Source organism: Ursus arctos, unplaced genomic scaffold (genome assembly GCF_023065955.2).
Source record: "Ursus arctos isolate Adak ecotype North America unplaced genomic scaffold, UrsArc2.0 scaffold_31, whole genome shotgun sequence".
Lineage (NCBI taxonomy): Eukaryota > Metazoa > Chordata > Mammalia > Carnivora > Ursidae > Ursus > Ursus arctos.
The window spans coordinates 31,702,273-31,714,616 of record NW_026622997.1 but is presented as its reverse complement, the minus strand read 5'-3'; the positions used below and the strand labels follow the sequence as shown (position 1 = coordinate 31,714,616).

General features: G+C 37.5%; 1 protein-coding gene across 1 annotated transcript in view; it reads right to left on the bottom strand.

Moving 5' to 3' along the window:
* ZFAND3 (zinc finger AN1-type containing 3) overlaps positions 1 to 12,344 on the bottom strand; it is a 324,608-nt gene that overhangs the window by 72,782 nt on the left and 239,482 nt on the right. The window contains exon 3 of the mRNA XM_026482808.4: positions 4,573 to 4,755. Coding sequence (XP_026338593.1) covers positions 4,573 to 4,755 — 183 coding nt within the window. The remainder of the gene's footprint in view (positions 1 to 4,572; positions 4,756 to 12,344) is intronic.

Below are 12,344 nucleotides of genomic sequence, written 5' to 3'. Positions count from 1 at the left end.
AGTTTTGTTTACACTGCCTTTTTCTCTTTTTTTTAAAGTGTCTAATGACTGAACTTCCACAGACTCTTCTGTAGACACACACAATGGGAGAGGAAGAGGTGTCTGTGTCCAGACACAAAAAATAGTATTTGGAGCTTTTGGATATCTGTTTTATTTGACCTTCAGTCAGGTGTTTTTGGATAAAAATCTGTCCTGTTTCTTTGCTTTACATACTCTTGTCAGCAGTTCTTAACTCTACCTGCAGTCTTTTCAAAACAGCATTAATGTACCCAGACTGTCACCACCTTTCTTTTCGTATATTCATTTGACAGTGAGAAGTAAAAAGCAGATATAAACAATATGCATTCTCTTGATTACTACAGAAAAAGCAAAACCTTCTCACAAGTCCTAAAGAATACACAGAACTCCAGTTCTACACAATAACAACAGATCCATTAATTATTGTATAGTTAACAAATTTTGTGGTACTTGGATTTGCAATCCCAAACCCATTCCCCAGAAACTTCCACACCATACATCTCCACACCTCTATATAAGGGAAGCTATGAAGGACCAACAGATGAAATTCTGGTCCTGAGGATGTTAAAGATCAGTGTAAATAATCCCCTGCCTCCTCTTCCTCTACCCTGCTCCTACGAGGTACATCACAGCTCAAGAAATCCGCCAGGTGCCTATGTATCATGCTGTCTACTCTCACCTGGGTCTTCATCGCTACTTGGCATTCACTGTAATTATCTCTTGTTGACTTAAAATGTATCTGCCTTAACGCTTTAACAAGCTTCCCCACTTTTCTCATCCCACCCATAAATCAAGCACACATAGTTTTCAACCTCGGTGTGAAAGGTTTTGCAAATGACATGCTTACTGACCACTGCTCCTGCTGCCTCCTCCCTTATACCCCAAAATTCTTCCATACCTGTGTCAGAGAACAAGCCAGAATTTCAGGGAGAGGCATATATATTTGAAAAGGTGACCTCCTTTCGGGTAAAGACCTGATCTTACTCATTTCTGTACCCAGCGCTTAACCTAGTGCCTAACATATAGTAGGCTCTCAGCAAAGACTGCTAAATGAACATACAATCTGCAATAGATTATTAAATAGCTCATATTTAGGTAATCAATCTCATGATCATCAAACCCAAATGTCTCTTGTCAGTTTACAGTCTCTAGCATTTTAACGATGAGGTAATATACCACAGTGGTTGCAAGCATAGGCTTTGGAGCCAAATTAGTGGGCTGAACATGAACTATACTGAGAAGCAGAAGCTCTGGAACTCTGGACTGAAGTCATGAACCTCTCTACGCTTTATCCTCTTCGTCTGTAAAAACAAGGATAATAAAAACACCTACCTCAAAAGACCCTGTGAAATTAAACAGTTAGTGTAAAGAGCTTAGGAAAGTGTTTAGAAAATAGCAAATACTTCATAAATATGAATTTACATTTTCATTATTACTATGAAAAGAGCACATAAGGTAAAATTTGTTCCTTGGCCTCTGTGACCTTGCCCACTATCATTCTCCTCTTCTCCAACTTCTTCACAGTTGCCTGCTCTGTTTTGATCTCACTCTCAAGGTTCTATTCTCACTGCTTTTTCTTGCTCTCATCCTTGCTAATCTCATTTAACCAGTAAGGTTTCAACTATCATCTCTCAAGTGCATAAGCTAACTCTGACTTCCCTCTCCTGAGCGCCAACTCAACTGGCCCATTTGAACATGAAAGTCATCATCATATCTCAGATTAGCAAATCTCCTCATTTCCTAGGATCTGTGAAAACCTGAGGATTACAATAATGAGCCTTATAAGGATTAGGAAATAAGATCAGTTTCAGGGAGTTTAACTTAAGATAAAACACACAATGGTTTAAAGCAGTGATGTCATCAGAGAGAGAATGGATCTGAAGCTAGTAGACTGAAGGTATTTATTTATCAAAAGAAAAAACACAGCAGTGTACAATGGCCTAGACTGGCAAGTTACATAAACACAGGAAGTATTGTATCCTAGGGGCTCCACGCCTCAAACCAGGTCTAAGTCCAGGCGGAGGAGGAAGAAAAGGGTATGAAGATGGAATCTTGCACTGAACGCAAGACCTTCCTTATAGGTACTTAGAGCACACCTCACAATCAGCCTGACTCAATTAAAAATTCACTTCATTTTAATTCCACTTGGTGGGTCTACCCTTTGCCATTTGCTATATAAATCCTCGTATAGTTTGGCTTCCCAGCAAGGTCTGCCTCCAGAGAAAATATTTTAGTCTTATGTATATAAGTTTTTATTTCCAATCCCTGATACAGGACTTTTCATGCTGAATTAATAAAGTTAACTTTTGGTTACGATTTGAATTTCCACATACCTTAATTACAGAGAGAGGAAGTGCTGATCTTGGCAACATGAAAATTTCTATTCTCTGCGGCAATTATGTTTCCCATTGTGAATTAACTGATTAAAAAGCATGGTTTCTGAAGCCAAATGCCTGAATTTGAGTCCTGGTCTGGTACCTAGTTGTTTATGACCACAGGCAAATTACTTGATCTCTTTGTGCCTATTTCCTTAGCTCTAAAATGATAGTATCTACTGCGCTGGGTCATCATGAGGCATCTAAGAGAAAATGTGCAAAACATACAGAATAAGTCTTACACACAAAGTGCTCAATAAATGATAGCTATTGTTATCTCAGTCTCTCACACACTTGGCTACTCAGGTTGGTTTGCTGTGGCCTGACCCTGGTATGTAAGAATCCAATCAGATGAGATCCTGACCAGCTCCAAACTTTCCCTTCGACAAGGAGTTCTTCACCTAAAGGCCATATTGAATTTTAAAACATTTTAAATTCAAAACTGGGTATAAATGGATGGTGTGTATTTTTCTGAGACAAGGGGCCATACTTTTTATCTGTTTCTCAATAAGTACATGACCCCAAATAGACTTTTTAAAACAAAACAAAACCTGTTACCCCAACATCATCACTACCATTTTAATCTTTTCTTCTTCCCTCCTCTTAAATGATTTCTGCACCTTCCCCTGGGCCTCTATTCGACAGGTTACAATATTTTAAAGATTCTTCCACTGCAGTGTTATTCTAGTATAATCCTTCGCATTTTCATTACTGCCAGGTTACTTCTCCAAAAGCACTGTAATAATACTTTCTTTGCTCAAAAGCATGATTATTACCTAACATCTGAATATCTTAGCTGAGCATTTAAACCTCTCTGACCTGATCGTCATGTACCTTTCCAGCCGTCCTCTATAAAAAGCCGTAAAGCAGTCATTCGCCAGTGCAGAACTCCACGTAGCTTTTCTCCAAAGCTCATTCTACTCTGTCTAGAATGTCTTTTCACCACCTGTATCTGTCTTCAGCACAATTTTCTCCAGTAAACCAAAACCCTTCTTCAACAATCACTGTCTTTAATATGTAAAAAGAATCATTAAAATGAGCTGATAGAACCATGTAACAGGGTTTCTCAACCTTGGCATTACTGACATGTTAGGCTGGATAATTCCTTGTTGTGGAGGGCTATCCTATGTAGTGTAGGATATTTAGTAGCATGGGGGGACAAAAATCACTCCTGGTTGAGAACCAATGACATATTATAACAAATATATTTAATTTCCTCTGATAAAGAGTAAAAATTCTTTGAGGACACGGACTTTGGCCTTCTTTACTTTTATATTCTCAATGTCACCTAGTACACTGGTTTATGACAAATAATTTGTTCTCTGCTCATCTTTCCATTAGTAGGCAGAGTATTTTAACCTACCATATTCCAAGGATTTCTAGATGTTCATTAAATCTGAAACACCAAATTTCAGCCTGTTAATTTAAAGCTTTTAAAAGGCAAAACTGCTGTGTCAAAATGTGCCTAAAATTTTCAACAGACACTGTTAGTTATAGTTGTGCCCTAAAGAAGTTGGCTACAGCAGTAAAAAAGTTAAGCAGACAATGGACTTGCATATCACATATGTAACAGTAACATTCTATCAGTGAGGACTTACAAAAGAATAAGGGAAACCATTTCCTCCTCTCTTTAAATACCCTATGTTCTATGAAGTATATAGTGTTATTATCTCAGTTAATTGCCTAGGAACATACAAGACCCAGTGAGCGACAGAAGTAAGGTCTCAATCCAAGGTCCTAAATTAGGAGTAAATTCTCTAGACCGGTGGTTCTCATCAATTAGCGCAGATTAGGATCCTCTGCAGTTAAAAAGAACAAATCCCTGGGCCTCCCTCCAGGTCAATAAAATTAGACTCAGAGAATGGTGCTAAAGATTGTAATTGTTTCTTGTTTTTTTTTTTTAATCTCTAGTGGATTCTGTTTTGCAGTCAGGACTGAGAACCACTGCCCTAGTGTCATACCTTGACAGTTAACAAAAAAAAGCTATCTTTTAAAAGGACCTTAAGCACTATGAACAGCCAAACTTTATTCCCTAACTTGCTGACTTGGGCCTACACATCAACACTTAATCTCGATTTAGAAGAACTGCCATCTTCTTTCTGAGACAAGGCATTACTAAGAAGCTCATGACACGATTCTTGGGCTGCCTTCTCCACCACGTCAAAGATCTGGCACTTACACTCCTCTTTACTTGGTGAAGTTACATTCAATTCTGTCGGAAGCGGCTGCTGGCTGGGACTAAGAGTTGGCGTGGTTATCGAGGTATTGTTGTTGTCACTGGTGGTCTCTTCGGAAAACAAATCTGATTGGCTGTTACTTGTACTTGGAGCGGAATCATCGTCTGGTTGTTTCTTTTGAAAATCTGAAGAGAAAGAGTGATATAACCAGTTTAATTAATGAGTTCATAATTTCCTTGGGAATTAGGAAACAAAAGTACAAAAATAAAAATTAAATGTCATAGGAGCAATAATAAGGACTACTCTGAGTGATTTTAAAAAGGGGGGGTAAAATACTGGTCAAAAACATATACCATATATACTTTCCACTGGTGGAGGGTAACTCCTTGTATTGTTCAAAAATATGGTAGACATACCAATTTTTTTCTTTAAATTCAACTTAATTAAAATGTAGCATATGATTAGTTTCGAGGTAGAATTTAGTGATTCATCAGTTGCATATAACACCCAGTGCTCAATACATCAAGTGCCATCCTTAATGTCCATCCATCACCAAGTTACCCCACCCCCCTACCCAACCCCCCTCCAGCAACCCTCAGTTTTTTCCCAGAGTTAAGAGTCTCCTATGGTTTGTCTCCCTCTCTGTTTTCGCCTTATTTTTCCTTCTGTCCCCCATGTTCATCTGTTTTGTTTCTTAAATTACACGAGTGAAATCATATGATATTTGCCTTTCTCTGACTTATTCCGCATAGCATAATACCCTCCAGTTCCATCCATGTCGTTGCAAATAGCAAGGCTTCATTCTTTTCGAAGGCTGAGTAATACTCCATTGTATATATACACCACATCTTCTTTATCCATTCATCTGTCGATGGACATCTGGACCCTTTCCATATTTTGGATACTGTGAACATTGCTACTATAAACATTGGGGTGCATGTGTCCCTTGGAATCACTATGTTTAGACATACCAATTTAATGTAAGATTTTACAAAGCCAGATACAATTAAAATGTTAAGGGTACTCAGCAGAAGGAAAAAAGGAATAAAGAAATGTTATTCAAACCAACAGAGGACAGGTAAGAAGGGGGGAAAAAAAGCACAGAAAAAAACAGGGTAAACAGAAAACACATAATAAGATTGTAGAAGTAAGTACAACTATGTTAGTAATAGTAATAATTGTAAACTGTCTAAACTTAGCAATTAAAAGAGAACGTTCAAATTGAACAAATGAGGCCCTGTTTTATGAAGTTTACAAGAGACATACTAAAAACATGAACATGAGTATAAAGAAAATTTTAAAGTATCTTAAAAAAAAAAAATTCCAGCGAAGTTACATGATTAAAAAGCCAGTAACGGTGGTAATCTGGGTGGGTGAGTTAAGTGTCTGACTCTTGATTTCAGCTCAGGTTATGATCTCAGGATTGTGGGACTGAGCCCCACTTTAGGCTCCATGCTCAGCAGGGAGGCTGCTTGAGAATTTTTCTCTCTCTCTCTGCCCCTGCCCCCCATATCTCTCTCCCTCCCTCCCTCTCTCTCTAATAAATAAATAAATCTTTAAAAAAAAAAAAAAGGCCAGTAATAGCTACAGTACTGTCAGGAAATGGAAACTAAAGCAAAAGACACTACTGGGGGGCGGGGGGGAACCAGGATCATTATACAATAGTTAAAAAAAAGAAAGAAAGAACAAAAAATGAAACACACACAACTAAAAACAAAGAATTTACCAGGAAGACAAAACAATTTTAAACTTGCATATACCTAATAACAAAGCCTCAAAATATATAAAGCAAAAATGATTATATTTATGGGAAACTGAGAAATTCACTATCATAATGGGAAGATCTTAATATACCTGTCTCAGCCAAAACAATCAGTAAAATTAAAGATGATTAGTAAGTTTACACTCATGTACCCAACAATAAATTAATAAATTATTTTCAAATGTATGAGGAATATTTATAAAAAGTGACTAAAACCTGGCTAAATCTTGACCACACATTAACCTGTAAAGCAAAAGTCTTAACAAATGCCAAAGAATTAGTAAGATAAAAACACTATTAGCTAACCACAGAGCAAATAAATATTGATAACAAAAAATTCTATATATTTGGAAATTTTAAAAATATTAAAAAAAATAAATCTAAAAATTTAAGTAAACTTACACGTCAAATCAGAAATTAGAAAATAAATAAATAAATGATAATGAAATAACCAATGAAATTATCAATATCCAGTAAAGATAAAGATGCAAGTAACATCTTTATATATCGTTTGTAATAGTAAAAAGTCAGAAACAACCTGAAGGTCCATAAACTGTAATACAGTCATAAAATGGAATAATGTATACTGTGAAAACAACTTTTGCTACACACATCAACATGAATGAATCTCAAAAATCATTAACACTGAAAAAAGTCACTAAAAAAATGTAGTAAGATTGTACTTATATAAACCATAAAAAAGGGCAAAACTCAATATATTACTTAGGAATATGTATGTTTTTGTTTTTGCTGAAGGGAAAACTTTATTTTTATTATTTTATAATAATTTTTTATTATGTTATGTTAGTCACCATACAGTATATCCTTAGTTTTGATGTAATGTTCCATAATTCATTAATTGTGTATAACACCCAGTGCACCATGCAATACGTGCCCTCCTTAATACCCATCATCGGAATATGTATGTTTAAACCATTAAAAAATAATTAACACAATTCAGGTTAGTGGTTGCCTCTTAGGTTGAAGAAGGGAGATGTGAAGTGAGAGGTACACATAAATATCAAAAATTATAGGTAATGTCCATTGACAGGACAGATTAAAATAAATTAAAATTCATTCATTTATATAAGGGAATGCTCTATGGCACTTAAAATTAATGAATAATGCTACATACACAACAAAAACATTTTAAATGCAATGTTGATTGAGAAAAGCTATGGAAGGGGGCGTCTGGGTGGCTCAATTGGTTAAGTGACTGCCTTCGGCTCAGGTCATGATCCCAGGGTCCTGGGATCAAGCCCCGTTTCAGGCTCCTTGCTCAGTGGAGAGCCTGCTTCTCCCTCTCCCTTTGCCTGCTCCTCCTCCTGCTTGTGCTCTGTCTCTCGGTCAAACAAATAAATAAAATCTTTTTAAAAAAAGAGAGAAGAGCTATGGAAGGACATATACAGTATAATACTTTAATTACAATATAATGACGTGTGGAAATGATACACCAAATTCAGGACAATGGTTATGTTGAGGGGAAAAGGCAAGGAGGAACAGAGATCTTCAATTCTACCTGTAATTTTTCATTTCTTAAAGGTGGCAGTGGGTATATAACTTAAAATTATCAGGTATAGTCTTTGTATGTTTCATTTAAATGGCTAATGCTAGTCTATAAAGTACAGATTATACTATGGCAATTCAGAGAAGAAGATCCTGACACCTTCACATTGCCTTATCTTTTAAACCACAGAGAAGCTGTTAGTATACTCTATCACCTCATCAGAATCCCTGTGTGGTTTTTTTAAGGTTTTATTTATTTATATATTTATTTATTTATTTGAGAGAGACCCACCGGCCACAAGCAGAGGGAGGGGCAGAGGGAAAGGGAGAATCAGACTCCCCGCTGAGTAGGGAGCCTAAGGTAGGGTTCTGTCCCAGGACCCTGAGATCATGACCTGAGCCGAAGGAAGATGCTTAACTGACTGAGCCACCCGGGCACCCCCAGAATCACTGTTTTAGCATATACTGAGCTATTATTTGTGTTGCACTTACCATGTACAGGCACTGAACTAAATGTTTTATGCGTATAACTCATTCACTTCAATCCACAGACAACCCTAACAAGGGAAGTATAATTATATAGTCATATACCCCTTTTGCTGATGAAGAAACTGACAAAATTTAGGTAATTTGTTCCAAGTTAATAGCTAGTAAGTAGCAAGATCATGATTTAAATGCAAGTCCGTCTGACACCAAAACCTAAGGTCTTCAATCACAACCACAGGTGTAAAATGGTGAGCACTAGTCTGGCTCAAGGAAAAGGCCTCCATGTCAAGCTCCCACTGATTTACAGAACTAATGGTGAGTGCAATGGATTTAGCCAAAAAATCAGTATCTTTGGTGATGATCAGTGATCTAAAGCCTCCACCATTGCTTATTTTCTGTGTATTTATTTCTCCTAGCTTTCTCATCCTTTGGTGTTTTGACATTTTAAAATGGCTTATTATCTCGATGTTATTTGTACAGCACCTTTAGAGAAAAAGGTACTATATAAATGGAATAAAAATAGTATAATAATGTAATAATGATGCTTTTTTATGTTATAGCATCTCATTAGCTCTCTTATGTCAATAATCATTGTATCCCTCTTATAACCATCTCCACTATTTAATTGGAAATGTTACAAGGCACTAAAAGAACTGCAACTGAGTCATCATTATACCACCTAGCACAATCCCCAATGCCTGGAGACAGACACACAAACTCACTCGCTCAGGCACAGTAACACTTAAGGGTAAATGACACTGAGGTCTACAGACAATAACCGGGTCCCATCCACACAATCTCCAGCCCATGCTTGCCATGCTCCTTCATGCTCAAGTATTTTTAAGTTTTCTTTTGTGATTCTTCAGTTGAAACAATGTACCTTCCGCTAACCGATTCTCCCATGGTGACTTTTCTGCACCTCTACAGGATGATCAAGTGAGAAAAAATCATCAGACTAATAGCATTTGTTACAAACCAAACTGGCTGCACACACAAAAACTAGAAGCTCTGTATGTTCTCTGTTAGAATTCAATAAAGAGCCCAGGAATCACAGAATTTATAGTCAGAATTAACTTTAAAGATCCAGCTCAAACCTCTCATCTTACAGATAAAGAAAATAAGAGCCAAGAAAGTTAATGCAAGTCACCAGAAATTCACGGAGTTAATCCTAAGAGTTTTTTTAACTCTTAGGCCAACATTAGTAAGACACACTACAAAGAGCTTTAAAGTTGGACCTGGATTCAAATCCTAACTTTGCTATTTACTGGGCATATGGCTAAAAGCAAACTGTTTAATCTTTGGGGTCCTTGTCGGTAAAACAAAAGGAAGAAATTATTCTACCTCTCACAATAATAGGAATTAAATAAGACAATATACATAAAGTATCTGCCACATGGGTACTCAACAAATGATAGCCATTAAAAATAAAAGGTGTTTTCCTAGTTTATAGAAAGGGCCATGTTATCTCTTCCTTTTAGCCCTGACATTTGCATCATAGTTCCTACTCTCTTGGAGTACTACTCACTTTCTGAATCATTTGGTATCCAACTGCTGACAATTGGGGAAACACACACACACACACACACACACAAAGAAAGAAAGAAAGAAAGAAAGAAAGAAAGAAAGAAAGAAAGAAAGAAAGAAAGAAAGAAAGAAAGAAAGAAAAAAAGTCCCAGAGGTCTACTCCAAGGTCGAAGGGAAGCAGATTTACATCACATGTATAAAAGTGAACAAGAGAAGAGGCAGAGAGACTGCGTCTCATCACTCTCCTCTGGAAAGCAGTAAGGGAAAGGTGAAGCAGCCACAGTAAAGGCTTGCTGCACTTGTACAGTTCTCGTATATGGAAAACTAGAATCTCCAAGCTTACCGACCTCTGAGAAAAAAATAGGAATAATTATCTATTACTGTAAATTGGTAGAGTTAATTGTATACCCAAAGTTGCACACTTGGTAAATATAAATAAGCTTTCCAAAAGAGTTATTTGTAAAACCTGAGTAAAAACCTTTGAATTTCATTAATGGGACTGCTGTGCAAAAGTGAACGGAAGCCATCCTGGCAGCTTAACTCATTATCAACTAAGGGGAAAAATAATTTCTCAACAAAGGTACTCTTGGAACCTGAAGTATCTGAAAATGGGATGTTTCCACAAGACAGAGAAAAGGACCTAATGGTAACCATCTGAGCCAAAACGGACAGTGAAGCCCCTATGGCTAGCTGTCCACATACTCAACTCACTGGACATATTTTGCTCCATTGTTTCCACAATGCTTTTTCTCACAAGTCAACCTTACTATAAAGTGTACCTCGAAAGACTGAGAGCATTGAAAAACCACCCCGCCCCGCTCTGCTGACAAACGCATTCACCTGGGCAGTCTCACTGGTACTACACCTCATCTAGTCATTACTCAAAACTCACTTTGGTTTGTATATGCCCCAACTGCTATCTCTCGGATGTACCCCACAGATTTGGCAAGATGCTTAGCTCATTTAACTCCCACCCCACTTCTACAACGTGACAATAACTAGGTCTGTTTGAATTTCTTCAAGGCAGAGAATACACAAAACTGATTTGGAAAGGATTTCACTAAACTTACTTTCTTTGAAAATAAATCCCTTTTTTAAACCCTCTTCATAATCTACTTTTTGCTCTTAACAATATATCACGAACATTTTTTGTCCCATACAGACATGTGTGATCATTCAAAGGTACGCCGCATGTCCACTTATATGACAGCAATTAAATCAATTCACTAGGGTTATACCTGTGCAGTTACCAATTTTTCACTATTATAAGCAAGATTCCATTGAAATTCCTCTGGTTATATTGATAGAAGTAGAACTGGGTAAGAGAGCATGCACATTTTTATTTTTTTAAATATTTATTTGTCAGAGAGAAAGGGTGGGGGGGAGAGCACAAGCAGGAAGAGAGGCATGCAAGGGGGGAGAAGCAGGCTCCCCGCCGAGCAAGGAGCCCGATGTGAGACTCAATCCCAAGACCCTGGGATCATGACCTGAGCCCAAGGAAGACGCTCCATTGAATGAGCCACCCAGGCATCCCAGAGGCACATTTTAAGAATATTTGGTACATACTGTCTAATTCTCTTGGCACAATACCCTGTGATTTCCCACAGCACAAGACCTACTATGGCATGTTAAGGATCAACTTGTGCACTTGTCAGTCTCCCACAACATAGGGTCCAGGATAAAAATGCTACTCAATAAATGTTAACTGAATGAGTAAGTGGCCAAATGTTTTCCTGTAGAAAGCCCATCACTGGCTTATGTTTAAAATTATTTATGCATTGTCATTTTAAACCTTTCGCAAACTATTCTGTGTGCCTTCAAGGGCACTCTTAGCATCACCTGGATTAGCATTTCTGAAAGATGAAGTGCTCAATACCTGTGAATTTCTATTTTCATAATTAATTAGTAGAAATGAGGAATTCGACTGCATTTGTTCTAACTCGCTAAGTTTATATGGCCACTAATAAGGCTCCTACATCATTATTATAGACACTAAAGCTGGGTATAAAGAAAATAAAATTGGAGGTGAAAGAAGAACTAAGATTTAAGTGCCTACTATGAGCAAGGCACTCTGCCAAAGGCCTATGTTCATTTTCTCATTTTTCTCATTTAATACTCAAAATAAAACGGGCAGCAGATGTCATCCCCACACTTCAGCAGAGGGCAGTGGATCATGGTAAGGGTGGGCAACCCCCCCCCCCACACACACACACACAAGTGCTGGAGCTAGGGTTTTGAGACCTAGGTTTACGGGACTCTAATGTCCACACTATTCCCACAGCATGCATCACTGAAGCAAGCACCATCCAGCTTATCAAAATGCAACAGCTTGCAGCCTGCAGGGGTTACTTTTCCAGTTCCCACATTCCCATCCCAGTCTCCAATTCCACCTGACTCTACATCACAGATTACAATGCCATGTCCCACTGGAAGCTTCATTTTAGCACTTCACACCATTAAATGCTGTGTTTCAAGTAGCCAATTAAAATAAAATGG